The 18,195-nt window shown below is 52.0% G+C and overlaps 2 protein-coding genes across 2 annotated transcripts; both read right to left on the reverse strand.

The window, feature by feature from the left end:
- Positions 1–2,165: 2,165 nt before the first annotated feature.
- On the reverse strand, positions 2,166–8,516 carry VFPPC_00906 (autoinducer 2 sensor kinase/phosphatase luxQ; the record flags this gene model as incomplete). The annotated part of the gene is made up of 2 exons (XM_018280836.1): positions 2,166–2,384; positions 2,451–8,516. The coding sequence occupies 2 exons, from the start codon at positions 8,514–8,516 to the stop codon at positions 2,166–2,168; spliced, it is 6,285 nt and encodes a 2,094-aa protein (XP_018149198.1).
- Positions 8,517–13,568: 5,052 nt separating this feature from the next.
- On the reverse strand, positions 13,569–15,428 carry VFPPC_12928 (peptidase family m13 domain-containing protein; the record flags this gene model as incomplete). The annotated part of the gene is made up of 6 exons (XM_018290705.1): positions 13,569–13,829; positions 13,930–14,097; positions 14,170–14,451; positions 14,500–14,739; positions 14,787–15,244; positions 15,347–15,428. 6 exons carry the CDS (start codon positions 15,426–15,428, stop codon positions 13,569–13,571), a joined length of 1,491 nt encoding a protein of 496 aa, XP_018149200.1.
- Positions 15,429–18,195: the final 2,767 nt, after the last annotated feature.

Here is an 18,195-nt window from a genome sequence, read left to right on the forward strand (position 1 = left end):
TCTTCACGTCGCCCTACCGCCGCACCCGCGAAACCACAGAGGGTCTCCTCGCAACCCTCACCTCCGACGACCCTGAGCCCTCGCCCTTTCGCCGCTCCAACATCAAAGTCTACGAGGAGCCGCGGCTGCGCGAGCAAGATTTCGGCAACTTCCAGCCATGTAGCGCCGAAATGGAACGCATGTGGCAGGAGCGCGCCGACTACGGCCACTTCTTCTACCGGATCCCCAATGGCGAGAGCGCAGCCGACGCCTACGACCGAGTGAGCGGCTTCAACGAGAGTCTGTGGCGGCAATTCGGCGAGGACGACTTCGCCAGCGTTTGCATCCTAGGTATGTCCCTTCCGTCTCCCCTCATACAAACCACCTTCCAAAGACGAAAAGCCAACACTTGACAGTCACCCACGGTCTCATGTCCCGCGTCTTCCTCATGAAATGGTACCACTTCACGGTCGAATACTTCGAAGACCTCCGCAACGTCGACCACTGCGAATTCCTCATCATGCGGCACCAAGAAAACGGCAAATTCCTCCTCGAAACCAAACTCCGCACCTGGTCCGAACTACGACGAGAACGAGCCCTCGCCAGCAACCCCAGCAGCACCAGCATCACCACCACCACCACCGAAAAAGACGAACACAAACTCGACCGCTCGCGCACCTTTGTCGTCACCCGCCGCTGGGGCGGCTGCCCCAACGGCTGCAACCACACAAACCACTACAAGAAGCGGCACGACCTCGAGGCCCTCCGCCAAAAGGACAACGAACTCAGCTGCTCCAACGGCACGCTCTCCGCCCGACGACACCGGCACAAGTCCAACGTCAGCATAGGCGACGGCGACGACGAACACGAACACAGCGACCAGGTCGTCGGGGCGCCGCTCGAAAAGACCCAAAGCCTAGACGACATCATCTCCTCTCCCGACGGGACACCCTCGTTCATCACGGCCGAGGATCGTGCGCGCAATCTCAAATCCCCGCATTTACACGTCGGTCGCGACTTTGGCGGCACGTACTCGGGGCATGCGTCGCTCGCGGAATCCGACTCTGACGCCTCGTCGGCTGAGGCTCGTAGGCGGCACCATCTTTCTATACGGTCCAAGGGCCATGGTGGGCGGAATGGCGACACGGGCGACGGCGCAAAACGCGCGTATGTGAATCGTTTGGGGGACGTGCCGCCACGGGGTGATTCGGATGTCGAGGATTTGGATAAAGCTGAGGAAGAGGATCGTAGTATCCGGGGGAGCGTTTACTAGGTGGATGGATGTAGCATTGCATGTATTTGGCGTTGGGTAAAAGCGAACGGAACATTTAGATTGAATATGACTACCCTGACGTTGACCGTCACCCTTACTTCACAAGTTGAATTACCAGCTGAGACTCATGAACCGTCATTTAGATGCCAAAGTTCATACACGAATACCTGCAACAGCCACACAATTGTCACCAAGTCCAGTCCCAAGATGCATGCATGAATCAATTCTTCCGGCCGCCTACCAGCGACGTCTGTCTACTCAATCCCAAACAAGAGCCCTCATTGCGCCGCTCCATACCCTTCGCAAAGGCAATGCGCTCGATTTAAAGACGTAATATAAAGAAACACATTGAGCCCCGAAACCAGGCACATGAAAAAGAAAAAAAAAATGAAAAAAAATCCATCAATAACGGGATGCAAACAAAGATATTCCCCATCTTTTTCATTACAATGCACCCATGTTCTTCGTTGCGTGCCGTCCCAGTCAGTACCCATTCATGAGGGGATATCAAACATCCTCTGTATAGCACACAACCCTGGTTCAACACAATTGACCTTTATGCTTGCTCGGAAAGAAAACTTCGTCTCTTCATGAGGGCCATGGTATCTGTTTTAACAGGACTCATTCCTGTTCATGTTTTCATTTGGTGAAAACTAGGCTCCCCTTACATAGTACAGTTCACGGTGTTGAGGCTTCGCTCGCTTCGCTTCGTCCCTGGGTAAAAGCGCCGTGCCGAGGAATGGCAACTCATCCTCCATCTGTTGAGTGCTCCCCGCTGTATGATACACCAGTCGTGCCAGTAATTTGCCAATCATTCCTCTAGAGACCAAAGAGAAAAAAATGCTGGATGAAAATATATGTGAACGAAGTAGAATAAACTAGGCTTGAGCGTCACGACGCCGCTTCTGCAGTCCTAGAAGAATTTGGCCATGGCTCTACTCAGATCGATAAAGTCGACGGGTTTTGTCACGTAGTCGCTGAATCCCGCTGCCACACACTTTTCTTGCACGTCAGACATTACATTAGCTGACAGTGCAATAATTGGCAGCTTAGGCAAATTCGATGCCTTCTCCCACTCTCGTATCTCGCGACACGCTTGGTAGCCGTCTTTTCGCGGCATGTGTAGGTCGCACTAGAGTCATATGTTAGCTACAATCTTTACCTGGTGCCATTTGTTCCGCCTGATAAATCAACTTACAAGAATCAGGGAGTAGTAGCTATGCGGCTTGGACAAAACAATTTCCGTACACTCTACACCATCGATGGCAACCTCAACTTCGACTCCAATCTTCTTCAGATACTTGTTCAACACCTTCTGGTTCACAGGGTTGTCTTCCACAAGCAGTACTCTGTACCCCTTGTTACCCATGCGCTTCTCAATCTCTTGGTAACTGGCCTTTTGATTTTCAACCATTTGCTGCGCAGTGGATCGGTTTCTATCAGTACTAAGATCTCGCACTTTATCAGGGTCGAAAATGACAGCAAATCTCGACGGCTTGACCGGCTTGTATATAAACGTCACGAGATTTTCCGACAGGAAACGCTCGTGCTTTGTATCGGCGGCCAATTTCTGAACAGCCTGTCGTTGCACAGAGTCGCAGAGAATCACAATGGTTGTTCCTTCAATTTTCTGCGACTTTGTGATTTCATCCATGACGTTGATGATTGCCTCGGCTGAAGCCAAGTTAAGAACGATGTGCGTAAATCGGATGGGATCCTCACCGCCAAGGAATGGTTCCGCGTCCTCGATGGATGCGATAGCTGTGATTTGATGAGGGACATCCTTGGGCAGCGTCATTTCGATGTGCTGCGCAGTCGCTTCACGGCTGTGGTGCTGTGCACAGATAATTAAGATCGAGTACAGAGGTGGACGCAAGTCGCTTGTTGGTCGAGGAGCATTGGCCTCTGGAGTCGATGTTCGTGATGGCGAAGCTCTGTCCGAAGGCATCTCCAGTTTCATCTGGGAGAGATCCTGTCCACTGGCTTTGGCAGCCTCGCTGAATCGAGCCAGCCCAGCATTGACAGATGTATTTGGGGAAGAGCCCGTATGATGTCTCGATGCACGACTTGACGATGCTTCCGGGCTGACACGCTGACTGGGCGAGACGGGGCTCGGATTGGCTTCCTTTCCTTTCGGGTTGATTCCTTCTTGGGGACTACTGCGCAATTGTTCTACCACAGACAGTCCCTTGGTCGATCGGTTGACGTTCTCAGACGATCCTTGTCTTGATCCCGTAGAGGCTGTGGATCCTGGGCTGACAGGAATATTCGGATGGTCCTCTGGTGAAGGCAATGTAAACCGTGCAGTAAAAGTAAAGGTTGACCCATGACCAGGAACCGCGGTGCCTTCCATTTTGCCTCCATGAAGTTCAACGAGCTGTCGCGAAATGACCAAGCCAAGTCCACTTCCGCCGTGTTGCCTGGTACTGCTTCCATCGATTTGACTAAATGGCTTAAAGATCAATTCTGCCTCTTCCTTTGAAAAGCCTCTGCCGGTATCCGTGATGGCGAACTGGAGCATAATTTCATTGTCACTGCGAACCGCAGGGTCGTCTTCCGTGTACACCCTGCATCGACTAAACACCTCACCCTCGGCCGTGAACTTGATAGCGTTTCCAATGACATTAAGCAGCACCTGCCGAATCCGAACCTTGTCACCCTTCACCCATGCAGGTACATCCGCCTCGACGAGATAGTTCAACTCGAGGCGTTTAGCGATGGCCATTGTAGAGACAAGTTCGTTCACGTCCTCGATTAGAGACCGAGTATGGAACCATTCGTATTTCAGCTTCATCATACCAGCATCGACCTTTGATAAGTCCAAAATATCGTTGATGATCATAATCAAGCTGTTGGCGCTGGTCTGGATTGTGTTGGTGTAGTCTCGCTGCTCCTCGTTCAATGTCGTATCCTGCAAAAAGCTCACCATGCCCGAAATGCCAATTAGCGGTGTCCTAATTTCGTGAGACATGTTGCTCAAAAATCGACCTTTGGACTCCATGGCTTCCTTGAGTTTTGCCTCGAGGAGCTTGTGGTCATTGATATCGGTTGCAGATCCGAAATAAGAGCTAGCACCCTGTCCAAAATCGAGTGTATCGATTTCGACACAACGAATGAGATGCCACCTGTACTCGCCAGTCTTTGACCGAAGTCGAACTTCTGTGGTGTACGACAGTCTACCGCTTGTATCTGTAGTCACCTTGATGATGCCCTTCCTCGCCAACTCTGTGAGCTCGGCAGATGGGAGCGAGTAGATAGACTCGCTGCCGGAGCTGCTGGCCCTGGAAAGCGCAGGTTGGACGCTCCGTAGCCCCGACTTTCCAACAGCCGGCTGTTGCAAGGTCTGGCTGACATTTCGCGCAGTTGGTGTGGTTTGTGTTCCTGCCGATGATGCTCCGCTGTGGCCCTTTTCATCTGGTGGGGATTGCGCATTTGAAAGTTTGACTCCTCGCTCAATTGGAATTCGGCATCTTGCCAAATCATCAGGGTGCACATAGTCCATAAATCCAAGGCCCAGCGAATCCTCGAAGCTCTGTCCGGTATATGATAGCCATTGGTCATTGGCGAAAGTGATACCGTCATCTTCTGTGGCTGTGAAGATAATTTGTGGAATTAGATTGGCAAGTAGCCGATGCTTTGCTTCCGATGCCTCAATTTCCGCTTGTCGAGCGGCTTTTAGCTCGGCAATATGCTGATCATGAATATCCATGTACGACCCTAGAAACTGCATGATGACCCCCCGCTTGTCCTTTGAAGCCACGGCGCGAGCATAGAACCACCGGTATGCACCATCGAACCTCTTGATACGAACAGACCTAGAGAATTGCTCGCCCGTTCGAAGCGAATGGCCCCAAGCTTTGAGATAGCCCTCTCGGTCATCCGGATGAATGCTTCCCCATGGGTCAGCGGACAAGTCTGCCACAGTTTGCCCACGGTACGACAAGAAGCGACTATTGACCCAAACCGTTTCCCCGGTCTGAGGTAAAGAGACGAAGACGTGGGCAGGTAGCGAGTCTAATATAAGCCCCTTCAATCTATCGGATGGCGGTGGCATATCCCCCGCCATGGAAGTCAATGAACCGCTCCGCGGTGGTGCGGCGGGAGTTGTTGGCAATCTGGATGACAGACTAGAGCTCGGAGGCAGGGACTGGAAAGTGGATGCAAAGTCAGCCCCATAGCTATGAAGTACAGTATGACCATGTTGAGGTTGGCTGGGGTCCGCTCTGCCTCGGTCGTCCACACTGCCACCCGGCCTGGTGAGAGGGACGTCGCTTGCTGGGTCAGAAGCTCCGCCATCATGTCCAGTATTTAAAGTGGTTTCCTTCTGGGTTTTCGTCCCGGTGCTGTCTTCAGATTCAAAATAGCTTCTTTCCATGATTTGCTCGGGGCTACATGCCTCATTGCCAAATCGAACACCAGAGAGAAACGAGTGCCTCTTCTCGCCAGGGGAGTTGTCCTTGGAAGTCGTTCGTGACCGTTGAGCCGCAGGCGTCGCCGTCTCCTTGGGCGCCAACTTTTGCTTGGTCGCGAAGTAGCTCTCTACCGCTTGAGAGCCTGCGGAAGGGCTACCCAGAGGTTGTCTCCGGTCCATGAGATGGCTAAGGGAGCCATGTTCCCATCCAGGAGTTGCCATGGGAGATGCTGTCGTACTCTTCGAGATGGCCGAGTAGTCGCTAGGGCTAGTAATGCTTCCACCGAGAGAGTTTTGCGCTGGTGGTTGTCCAGCAGCCAGGAACGGGCCACCTTCTACATGGCTTCCAAACGGAGCAACGGCACCAAATCCTGCCGTGGGAGGACGTCGACGCTGAATACCAGCCAGTTCAGTTTCCAGGTTGCTGTAATGACGGCAAAGTGAAAATGAGGTAGCCATGTGCGGTGCCAGATTTTCTAAAGAGTGCCTCAAGTTGGACGGATATGGTATTATGGGACTGAGAATGGAGAGAACAGCAATGGGGGCAGATCGGTTTCCCTTTTCTTGTTCTGGGGAGACTCGGTCTGCTTCGGATGGTCCATGGCGGTTGGGTGAGGAGTCGTCCTTGCTTCGCAGTTGCGATTTTTGTTCGAGGGCAGTCGCATCGAGTTTAAATGTCCGCGATGGCTTGGAGAGGAGCACATGGGTTAGAGGTATGTGTAGGACTGTCCAAGAGTTGTCGACACCGATTGCTTCCGGTGGACGCATTCCTGTATAGCTGACTGGAGGTGAGCCAGGATTGAAAGAATCCTCATCCACCATCGCATCAGTGAAGAAAGGGTTTTCCTTGGGATCAGCTCGTACAGCGGGTGACGGAGCTGGTGACTGAGACCATGGAGAAGGAGGTGCCTGTTCGTACTCCTCGTACTTTGGGGTTGGCGGTCGAGGATCTTCATCGTCGAGTGACGATGATATTGGCGTAGTGTTGGTCTTGTCGCTGGGGTTGCCTTTGGGACGTGTCGTACCCGCAAATATGGTTGACAACTTCGACACCGATTCCGTGCGTTGCCTTTTTGGTCTTTTGGAGTCTGTGCTGCTTCCTTTGGAGCTGGCCTTTTGCTCGCCGGTTTGTTCGGCGTCGGATTTCGTTCGAGGGAGATAGGGGTATGTTCGAGTTAGAGCTACGGGCCGGCCTCGCTCAAGCACTCGTACGATACCGGTGTGGTCAATCAACGGGTCTGCTTCGTAATCTAACGCTTGGAGGACGGGGAGAATCCGACCCTGACCCTCGTAGCGAGCCATAAATGGAGCCTCCCAACTGGGGATCCTTTGTTGTGCCTCGGCGGCGGCGTCGTGCTCGTCCAAGGCGTCCTTGTTGAGCTTGGTGTAGTCATCACGAAGCTCCGCTACCACCCGGGGTGATGGATACTGAGTCTTACTTCTCGTCAGGTTGGATGGTCTTTTCGGCGGCACGATGGGAGTTTGTTCTAGCGATTTTTGCTTGTTTTCCTCAAAGGCCGTGAACGAGTGTCGACTCCTCAATCCCGGCCGAGACAGAGCCGCAGCTGTAGGGTGCGTTGGTTTATCGTCAAAGGCAGCTGCACTGTCGGAAGCCTCATAATCACTACTTTGCAAAGCGGTGCTAGCCTTGGCAATGTAGCCCATGCTGAGCTCATCTTCTTGATGCTTGTTGTACGTGGCTTTTTGGCCCCAGGGAACATTTTCAATATCAGTCGTGTCGGCAGGAACAGCCAGTGTCACTCGCTCTGCTTTATAAATATCTCTCATAATTTGTACCACTGTATTCCACCAAGCGTCTAACCCGGGTTCGGCAGACAGCATTAAAGACATATCATAAAGGTTAGGAGTGGGGAAATCGAAGCTCTGGGAGTTTTCCGGACCACCTGGAGGCTCAAAACTAAAGGTCGACGCTGGCGTGGATGTCTCTGACAAAACCTTATCCAGTAGGCCACGATATTCCACGGGCGATTGGGCCTGATGTTGCCGCGAGGCAGGGCTCGCTGACAGGTAGGGCATTGATTTCGGTATTTGAGGATGTGGAGCAAATCCAGCCATTCTTGGAAAGGGATACGACGGCGTGTGTGCGATGGCTGCTGGGGTCATGCCACCACGGACGGTATGGCCAGACTCTGTCGAGGTTGTGGTGAGCGCAGCTGTGAAGACCGGCGAAGACACTCCAATGCCTTCCTCCAGTATCGGAGAGAAGCGAGCCTTTTCTGATTGCGCCATGAGTAGGCCCCTCGCAGAAAGTTCGCGGATCTCGAGGTCTCTAGCTAACCTGGCGCGATATTCATTGAGTTGCTGCTGTGACGTAGCCAGTGCGGCAGGGCTGTGAACTAACTCGGCAGCATTGGAATTGGGTGACAGATTCTGTTCTGTGGCCGCATGGGAACCAGAGCCGGTAGTACCTGGTTCATAGCTATGAGATGCTTCTTTCGAGCTCTGCCACGCTGGCTGGCCCCTGCCCGACTGATCATGCGTCGAAGAGAAGGGGTAGCTGGAGCGGCGTTGAGCCATTCTGTTCGGCGCATCCCCAATCGAAATGTCTGCAGCTTCTGCTTCTGATGTACAGTTGTCCACAATTACTCCATCTCTAGGTAGGGCACGAGCACCTCTGGCAGTTGAGTTGAGCCTCGTGGCCGATTTCAGCGGGGTGAGCTGCGAAGCCAAGGAGTCGCTGGTCGTCTCTGGGAAGGGATTCTTGCGGGCAGTCTCGTCGAGGCTTTGGATGGCAGACGTTGGAGGAGCACGCGTCGATTTGGATGTCGTCGGGTCGGTACAAGTCGAGGACAAGGTAAAACGATTGTCAAGAGAATGATCACGACTTTGCATGCCTCATGGAAGAGGTCTCGAGGCTGTCAGAGTAATTCGGGTGGGCAGAAGTGTGCATGAGGTCAGAGGCCGTCGAATGTATGTAGCCCTTATGCACGACGTCAATGGGGGGGAAAGGGTGCAATGTCGTTGCTTTTGCTGCCAAAATGGTCCAAATGGTCGCCCACCTTTGTGGTGGCTTGCACAATGGACCGCAAGTGGGAGTCCGGAGATACTCTGACACAGTCGAGAGCGGAAGATGGGAAGTCGTGTTGTCTGGTGAGGTCGACAGCAAAGCAAGGCAAGCCTGCCAATTCTCCCTGGTTCTCGACTGGTGGTGAAGGTGAATGTGCCAGGCAAGACAACCAGAGTCCAGCGGACAGGACGAGATTTGGCAGGATTTCGCAAGATTTCGCAGACAGGATAAACGGTGAAGAAGGCGTCAGAATAAGGCCAGGCCAATGTAGGGAGACACCGAGTAGCGCGACAAACAGACAGAGACGTCAGCCGTTCGAAGATGGGCGAGTAAGAATGGAGAGAGATCAAAGAGAGAGGATGGTCTAGTCTCAAGCTGGCATTCGCTTGGTGATGGTCAAGGGCTCAACTCAACCTGGATTTGATGTGGACAGGGACTTGAACTTGGACACGGAAGCCAAGAGCCTGGTCTCTAACTTCTGGGACTGGACATGGAGTTAAATCCGGCTGGGCCAACTGGTCAATCCATTCTAATCAATGTCTGGTTGATCCCAGTTGAGAGCAGAGGCACTGGAGCCCTGGACAAACAGCGCACATGCACCATGCCAGGCTTCAAAGAGACATCCAGCAGGGCCCACATGTACCCAGTCAGTGGGTGAAGTCCCCTGTGCTCTGCCGTTGCCCACCCACTTGAGCAGCCTGGCACTGGAGACTTCAGACGCCGAGGACATGGAAGCAAGCCAAACATTGAAGCCGACCACGCGACAAGGGGGGCCAGAGGAAGGTACTTGTGTTGGGTCTTTTTGCAGTGTCCAAAATGTTGACCATTCGGGCAACTCGACTACGAACGTCAGGCTGGCTGGCTGCAGGCAAAAATAAAATAAAAATCAATGGCAAAAAAAGAAAGCATACAGGGCCTTTCCGTATCTGTACCAGCCATCTGTGCACAATCTGCTCTTCCAACCATGAAACACCCCAACTGTGCTTCTACGTCAACCGCAAATGCGAACCCATACCCGCCTTTGTTGTCAGAAGCCATCCAGTCAAGTCACTTTTTTGTCTGGAGAGACGAGACATTGAGCCGGACATGGATGGGATGGGCAATCGCATTTGATCCGCTCGTCGCCAAGCAGGAGCAGCGACAAGGGTCAACTATGACGTAGGTGACGACTCGGACCAGTCAATGAATGAGCAGCCAGCCCAGCCCAGCCCAGTCGGAGGTTGACCAGACCAGACTGGTCAAAGGACTCCAGCCTCAGTCAGCCAGGGCCAGTCACTCGCTCGTTCGCTTCCTTGCAAGTTGCAACCCACAAGACCAGACCCCAATCATTCGATGTTCATTCATTCCGGTCCACCTCCTTCAATGTTCGTCCTGATGTTCCGTCAGCCCCTTCAACCCGGCCACCATCTCACCCATCATCTCAGCCGGGGGCCAAATGGAAAAGAAGGGCATAACACACCTAAATTAATTATTGCTCTTGCCCATTCCCGGCTCATTGTTCAACTACAATAGCACCACTAGACTCACCAGCAGACAAGCCCAAGCCCTGCAAGCAACCACAGGCGAGACTGGGCCAACCATTCGTGCCATGTTGTTGGTGTCTGGTCCAAAACAACAAGGGACAAAGGGGATACGATGCCATCAGGCTGATTCTGATTGTTGTCGACAAAGCCTGCGTAATACCAGACACATCCATCCAAGGGGAGAGATGGTCTTGCTCTTAATTGGCTTCTTTATTCCTCCGTACCACAGCGTGCCTGTTTTCTCCCTCAACCTACCATCACGGACCCTCCACGCATGACGCCCCAGACGGAGGCAATTGTCTCTTGCAAATCGATGCAGCATCTTGTCGTTGCACAATTGTGCTAAATTGCGCATCGTCATCATCATCAACAACAATAACTGCTTCCAATGGATGGGCAACTGGGGTCAGCAGCAACGGCCAAGTCTACCACTGGCTTCTAGCGTTCTTCCAATTCTGCACCGTGTCAACTTGTGTCATGATGCAAACGCAGATGCAAATGCAAATGCAACAGCTCGGCCCGTCACGTCCAAACAGCCACTCAGCAACGCCTCAGCGGCATGCGACCAGCCGTGAACAACTCGACAACACGAAAGAAACCTGGAGCAAGGTGCTTGTGAGTTATTAGCGCATCCTACCCTTGGCCATGAAATCAGTGCGAGTCACGGCTCATGGTCAGATTTGGGCTTCGTGGCAGTTCCTCCCTGCATCTCCATCAACTGGTCCTTGACTCCTTGTCACCGTTTCTCAAAACCCCACACACCAAAACGAAGCAAGCCTCAACTCGTTGGCCCGGGTCTCATCGTTGTTTGCCATGCGGCCCATGGCCCACATAACCAGGACACACCCAGGACATACCAGGACAAGAACGCCCACAGGCTTGTACCACGCCAATGGTTTGGTACTCCTTTTCTTAGTTGCCGAGCTCAGGGTGAAGTCAAACGCCATTTCTTCCTCGAGCTTTGGTACTGTGCAATTGTACGGGGCAGAGATGTCCTCCGTAGACATGATCAGTTTCCAGGACACTCGGATACTTTCATCAGCCATGCCAAAGATTATTACCACTTGTTCTATGACATGGTGCGAATACTCTGTACAATGGCAAGGGTGCTGCCTCTCAACTATGTTCTGAGCAAGTCAGTACTCTGAAAAGTGACAGACTTCATCATGCCACCATTGTCAAGTCCAAGGACAAGGAGCTGTCTCTGGGCATAACGAGCTGATCCCTGACTGTTGTGCTAATTGCGGTCTGGCAACTGCGACGTTGGACGTCACCACAACTTCAAAGACCAAATCGGAGTAATTTCGACAATGACGGGCAATGTCGATCGCCAGATCCAGCCATGCCGGATGGCTTGCTACCCGCTCAACACGGACGCAAGTTTTTCTGATCTGTTGGCCGGCTAATTCTAATGAGCATCGTCTTTCTGCCCGAGGAAGTATCAAATTGACGAGTTCATAGGTTGCAGCTCGTTTCTCAGCTCGCATAATGTCATTTATTACAAAGCCAGTGGGGGTTGTGGTGTCTGAGGTTGATCAGCGCCTGCAATGTCCGCATTGGAGGGCAAGAATGTCTCCTGATCCTGGCCATCACGAATACTGTATACCACTCGTCCGCATATCATGGCGCTTAATTGCCGGTTACACGCAAAAAGAATGCAGCCACGGACGTGAGCCAAACAGCATCTACAAAACCCCATATCCATTGAAGGGCGTCGTCGTGGACAGTCAGGTTTGAAGTTGGGATGCAGTTTCCCGTCCTGGCTGCGAGGCGTTTATGAGCCAATTTCCGAAAGCCTCCACTTGGGACGTCCCGTTTCTACGGTTGCGCCGGCGCAAATGCTGCCTCGCATCGGCGATCCGATTCGAAGCTTGAGCTTCTGCTGGCGCAGGTGCAGTAGGGCTGCAGCTGGAGAACATTATCGCCGTTGGGATAGCGAAAAGAGGATGGAAGTCCAAAATAAAGACGGAGCTTTACCAAATGCCCATTGTTTTGGTGCCGGTGGCAGTAGCAAACAAGGAATGTCCCAAGCCACGCCCAGCGTTTGACCAATATCTCCGTCTTTTGGATGCACCTCTTTTTTCTCTTTCATTCTATTCCAAAAACTTTGGCTACAAAAACAACACGGCCATCCAAAGCAGGACTTTGGGTGACGGATGCAAAGCTCGGCCCAATTCTGCACAGAGCAAGACAAGCCGAGCTGCACGACAACGGGCTGAGACAGGTCACTCATTACGTGCACCAACTAACTTGCGCAAAATATAGCCACAACGCAGAGTCGTTGGCGGCTTCTTCAGCAGATCGACGATTCAAAAACATGACAGTCCCCCTTGTCTGTACCACGTCGACACAGGAAAACGACTCGGCAATATGTGACGGAAGGATCCTATTTCTGAAGCTCAAGCGTAACAGGAACTGCAGCAGGTGGATGTCTTGTACGACACAATTATTTTCGACAGCGGAACTTCCGTCAACCACATTAGCGCATGGGGGCCGCGTGACTGGCATTTGGAGGTGGTGTCAAGGTCCAAGGTCAGCGCGCCCATTGTCGTTGTTGGGGTCCGTATTTTTGAATGCCATGCATGCCCCGATTCAGACCCGTTCTCGCGAAATTGGATGGGTGATGATGGTGTTGAGCAATTTATTCCACTGCAAACATTCAATGTACTTTGCTGGTGACCTGTCTCTTCTCCATTCAACTGCAACGTCTGGTCTGTCTCGTGTCACGCTTTCAAGGTTGCTAAGACCTTGCTGAGAGAGCTGCCTACACCCAGGCAAAAGCTCGGCCAAGTGACAATGGAGACTTAGGAAGGCAGAAGTCTGGTCTCTGGTCTCTCTGGTCTGGTGACACTAGTGACGCTGGATTGCGTCGGTGGCGCACCATTTGGCATCCCAGCAGCATCCCATTTAGGGAAGTGGAGCCAAGTTGCGCACGTGCTCCAATGGCCGATGACGGTGATGCCAAATTGCTGCAATCTCAACTCAGAACCTTGACGATGCTAGTTTAGGGGCTTCTACCGGACTACGACCAATGGGCAATATGGCAATCACGCTTTCTGTCATCATGTTTTCGACATATTACCCATCTGCATAAACTTCGAATAACTCCCACTACCCAACCACTTTGAACCGTGGCCTACTTAATCCCGTTACCGCCATCGCACATGTCTCTTGAGGCTCTATTCGCCACACCCGACATCCCGACTCAACCGACCCTCACGATTTGCCTCGCTCAGCCGCATCTTCCGTCATTAATATATCTTCGCTCCGCCTTTACGAGACAATGGCTCACGCGTCGCCACTACGTCGGGACATACTTCGCAGTTTAGTCCCAGACTTGCAGCAGTGACGCAACTATGCTACAACCTTGAAGCTCATGCCCAGATTACGGCACTTGTGTTCGTCCGACGAGTGGCCAAGATCCGCCCATTGCCTTTGCCAGTGTAGTTTCTCAAGCTCGAACCAGTCATGTAAATGAGTCCAATTCTCGTGAGCCGTTAACCTCGCCACACCAATGGGTTCTTGGGGTAGTGGATTAGGGCCAGGTTTGCCACCAGAAACACCCGCACCTTTGTAGATGTTGGTGAGAGAAGTTTGGGAAATGTTATGAGGGCACTGCAATGATCAGCATACTACAAACAAGAAGCAAGGCAAAGAGCTACCGCCATTTTCTTGGTTGTACTCCGTAAATGAGCAAAGGCAGCATCGTACTCACCCCGTCAGCATGTCCAACTCGTGCCAGGATATCCCCTACTCTAAAGACAGGGTCCCGGCCATCCTTCTCAGGAAACACATCATTCATCAACGTCGCCCCTATGGCATGGCTAAAGTGTCTCTGGACCCTGCCGACGCAGTACTCATCCCGACGAGGAGCAGGTTTAATCTAAACTCGTCAGCTCACCGCTCTGTCGGCGGACTCCGTCATTCATGACATTTTTAAGAAAGCAAATCATACCACTTCCAGGTGAGTGTAAGTAAAAGCCTTCCACTCCTTTGCCCACGGCATGTCCCACAAGTCAACCGTCTGCAAGAACGTCTGCCACAGAATATACGTCCTCAGCATCTCCTTGGAAGCCGTCTCGAAAACTGTCCAGAACTCATGCAGCGTATGGGGAAACAAAACATCCACCTCTGGCGCCTCATCCATCTGCGGTGCTCTTGCTCGCAGAATCTCATCGAATCGAAGTAGCCAGGAATATGCCCTCAAGGCATCAGCGCGGATGACAAAAACGTGATCCTACACGGTTTAGCTTAAGCAGAAACGAAATGACAAAAACCAACGAACCGTTAGATTCCGCCAGTCTTCCGCAGTAGGCAATATCGTGTGAAGTTTCTTCTCCAAAGCAATTATATTCCTCGGAAGGTTGAACAGGTCTTGTATCTCGGGGGTATGCGCACCATGTAACTTTGGGATAATAATCTCAAGCATTCGTTCATACTGCGTCAGCAAGCCGGGGAGCTTATACAAACTCGGATCCTCCAGCCCTGTTCTATAATGCGGTGCCATAATAAGCCGCACTCGCGTCTAAATAGTCAGCATCTCCGTCAAATACATCTCCCAGAATCACACACCGGATCAGAGTATGAAGCCCCCAGGCCAAATTTGTAGATGGGAAATATCCCATATCGACCTAGATTCATTATTGCGGCAACCACCCTTGGTGTATCTTCAGAGCTCACCGGAGCCGTCGTATTCAAGCGCAACTTGCCCCTGTTTTGGGATTCGCCCCTCGAAGACAAGTTCATGCGGTCGTACCAGCTGAAGGGACCTCTCACTTCCTCCAGCAGGGAGAGGAGGACGCCGTAGTTTGCTTCTGTGTCGTTGTCGTTCATGCACCCTTTGTAGTAGTCCCGTGCCAGGGACCATAGGTGGGTTTGTGTTGCGGTTTTAGGGGATAGTGTCATGTTGTACGTTGAGTTTGTGAAGGGGAGGCGGGTTGTCCAGGGGCCGGACTTGGTCTGATTGTTCCAGGAGATGGGCGTTGTGCTGTTGGAGTTTGTGCTTCCGGTGTGATTTTTGTCGTCGCGGTCTGATATTGCCGGCACTGTTAGAGACGAACTTATACATCTGGTTTCGTACCTGATGGATGGGTATGCTTACCGTTTTTTTTCGTCCTTGTGTTTAGAACGACCATCCTTCTTGGAATCCTTCTCCGCGGCATCATCCTTTGACTCATCCGGTCTAATCGCCAGTACCTCCTCCGGAACAGACATCTTAACCACGATACTCCCATGCGACGGATCAATTATCGAATGGATAGTATCGAAAACCGTCTGTACGACACCATCCGCAACGGTGACGGGGCCAGCATCACCCGGAAGACGGGTGAAGTGGTGGCCACATGCAACTAGATATGTGAGTATACGCACGCACGCACGCACACATACCTTTAGAGAGGGGGCTCAAACTGCTGGATAACCTACATCTCGACCATTTTTAGCAGTAGTCTTGGGAATTTTCCAGACTTCCTTGCGGTTCCTCCAGCAGACTCCATAAGTTGTGGCAGTCTGGCGCGATGCAGGTGCCGTTGGAGGGGCTGTGCATGTGTTGCTGGACGGTTGCGTTCATGATGGCATGGATGCGAATTGGCGAACAGACAGAAGAATACCAAAATAACAGGCAGTGAGAAATGTCAAAGTAAGAAAAGGGTGAAGAAGTTTTAAATCACACGTGTTAAGCAAGCGTATAAGCTTATTTCAAACCAACTCTGATAAACTCCAGACCAACAAGCACTCAAAATTCAGATCCAAACCATATCAAACCCTCACCAATACCAACAACGCCACAAATTCACAATCTCGCAATTTCACACCAAAAAACAAACTCCATCTTATCCCATCCCATCACTCACGAAGTAGCACTATCAAAATCCTCAACGACCCCCTCCCTCGGCGCCCCAAACCCCATCTTCTGCTTCTGAATCCTCGGGAAAACACCCATAACCACAAAAACACTCGCCAGCAGCGCCGTCCAAAAGCTCACCCCCAGAACCGAAGCCACATAGTCCGTCATCGTGGCGCTCACCGCCGTCGCCAACAGCATCAGCAGCACGAAATACCCCGAATACCGATGATACTTGTACAACTTCTTGGCCTTCTCCTCGCCTCCGTACAGCCGCGGCGTAAGCCACATTGTAAAGCCGACGACATACTGCACCACCAGCAGCAGCAGGGTGAAGACGCCGAAGAACGCGTGCGGGGAGTGGAAGTGCGGGCCGTGGCTGCGGAACTTGTTCGTCTCGATGATGGTTACGCCTGTGACGATGGCGATAAAGGCGAATAGGTTGAGGGCCGCGTGGACGTGCTGGCCCATGATTTTCTCGCGCGGCGTGTCCGCGGATATGGGCTGCTGGATGAGGATGCTCTGCGTGAGTGTGAATATGGCGGTGGACATGGCGATGGGGTGGCCGGAGAAGAGGATGAGCGGTTTGGAGAAGATGTGTGCCCAGAGGTCGGCGCAGAGGACTACGACGCCTAGCTGGGCGAGGACAGCGGTTCCTGAAACTGTGTTAGATGTGCTTTCCGCCTTCATATTTTGTAGAGAGTGGTTTTCGTACCGATCACAAAGCCCCTCATGATGCTTGCTCCCGCGGGTAAAACTGCGTCCCCTGGTTTTCCGAGCAGCGGTTCCGTCTCTGAAGTGATGATGGATTCGCGAGCCGGCGGCCGCTCGGGGAGTCCTGTCGCGCTCGCCATATTTATTTAACTGGCCCGTGTGTGTGCGTGTTGAAAAAAATGATCGTAAGACGCGTCTTGGTGCAAACCTTGTTGCTGGACGAGGTGAAGCTAGTTTTTGGACGGGGCTGTTCTAAGTTGGAAGGGACGAGACCGTCGTTACGCTAGAGTGCGATGGTAGGATATTGGTGATGATGGAGAAGACACGATATGGTGCAAAAGGTTGGGTATTTGATTCTTCAGTCATGGCCACCCAAAGTTACACCAGGCGAGACGAGTTAATCATGACGGCATGATAAGTGTGGGGGCCGAGATATTGAAGAATTGATGGGGAGCTTACCTTTTCTAGGGACGTGAGTGGCTGGTTTGAGGAGGTAGGCGACGGGAAGGGAAGGGACAGCTGTGGATGGACTCCACCCCCGCCTTGGCTTTATGGCTTGGGGTGAGATTGATGGGAAATGCGACATCTGGAGAGGTGATCACGTCAGGCAGTTGGTTCTGATGGTATTGCTGACTTCTAGATTGTGCCGCAGATACCAGAATGCCGTACTTTGTGGCCCATCCTTGTGTGTTATTTGTTGCAGCTGGGTAAGCATGGAATACTAACAAGATACTCAACAATGTCAAACCCCGCTTCTCACCAACCTTTGTTATACATCGTCAACAGATATGAGTATGAAAACAGCTTTCAAGTACATAAAGGGTTACATTAGCGTTAATTTACTTACTCTAGCTGAGAAACTCGCCCAGCTGTCGACTAGTCGCTAATACATCCCAGCTCGAGCGAGTCCTCGATCTGAGAAAACCGGTCCTCGGCCCCTCGATCTAGGGTAGTCGAAGTCAAGTGGACACTTCTAAACGTGATAGAAGGGTTGCTCTTTAGAACTCTGACAGGAGAATAAATTTCATCGCACATTGATTTGCATACCATCTGGTACTGTGTCGAAAGTACTTTCGGAATCTATGTTGGCTAAGATTGTGGCTGGTGGCAATGCTCTGCCAAGTGAGTCACTCCTTTGTATGGAAGCACCAGGCCTAGCTTTAACATGTCGTCAATTTATACATCCTTAGCGCTTTCACAGGTAAAAATAACTTCGCTAGGGTCCATGCTGTCGCCATTACTCACAATAGCTAAACGTGGCAGCGAACAAATACGCCCTCAGGCCGTCACTAGTGACCATGAGCCTGGCACATATGCTGATCTAACATCTGGTACGTCACCCACGTGGATATGACAATTTGGTGTCCGATTCTATCGCTGCATAACAAGACGAAGACCGTTGTCCACTGGCAGTGCTTTCTCAAA

This window comes from Pochonia chlamydosporia, chromosome 1 (genome assembly GCF_001653235.2).
Source record: "Pochonia chlamydosporia 170 chromosome 1, whole genome shotgun sequence".
Taxonomy (NCBI): domain Eukaryota; kingdom Fungi; phylum Ascomycota; class Sordariomycetes; order Hypocreales; family Clavicipitaceae; genus Pochonia; species Pochonia chlamydosporia.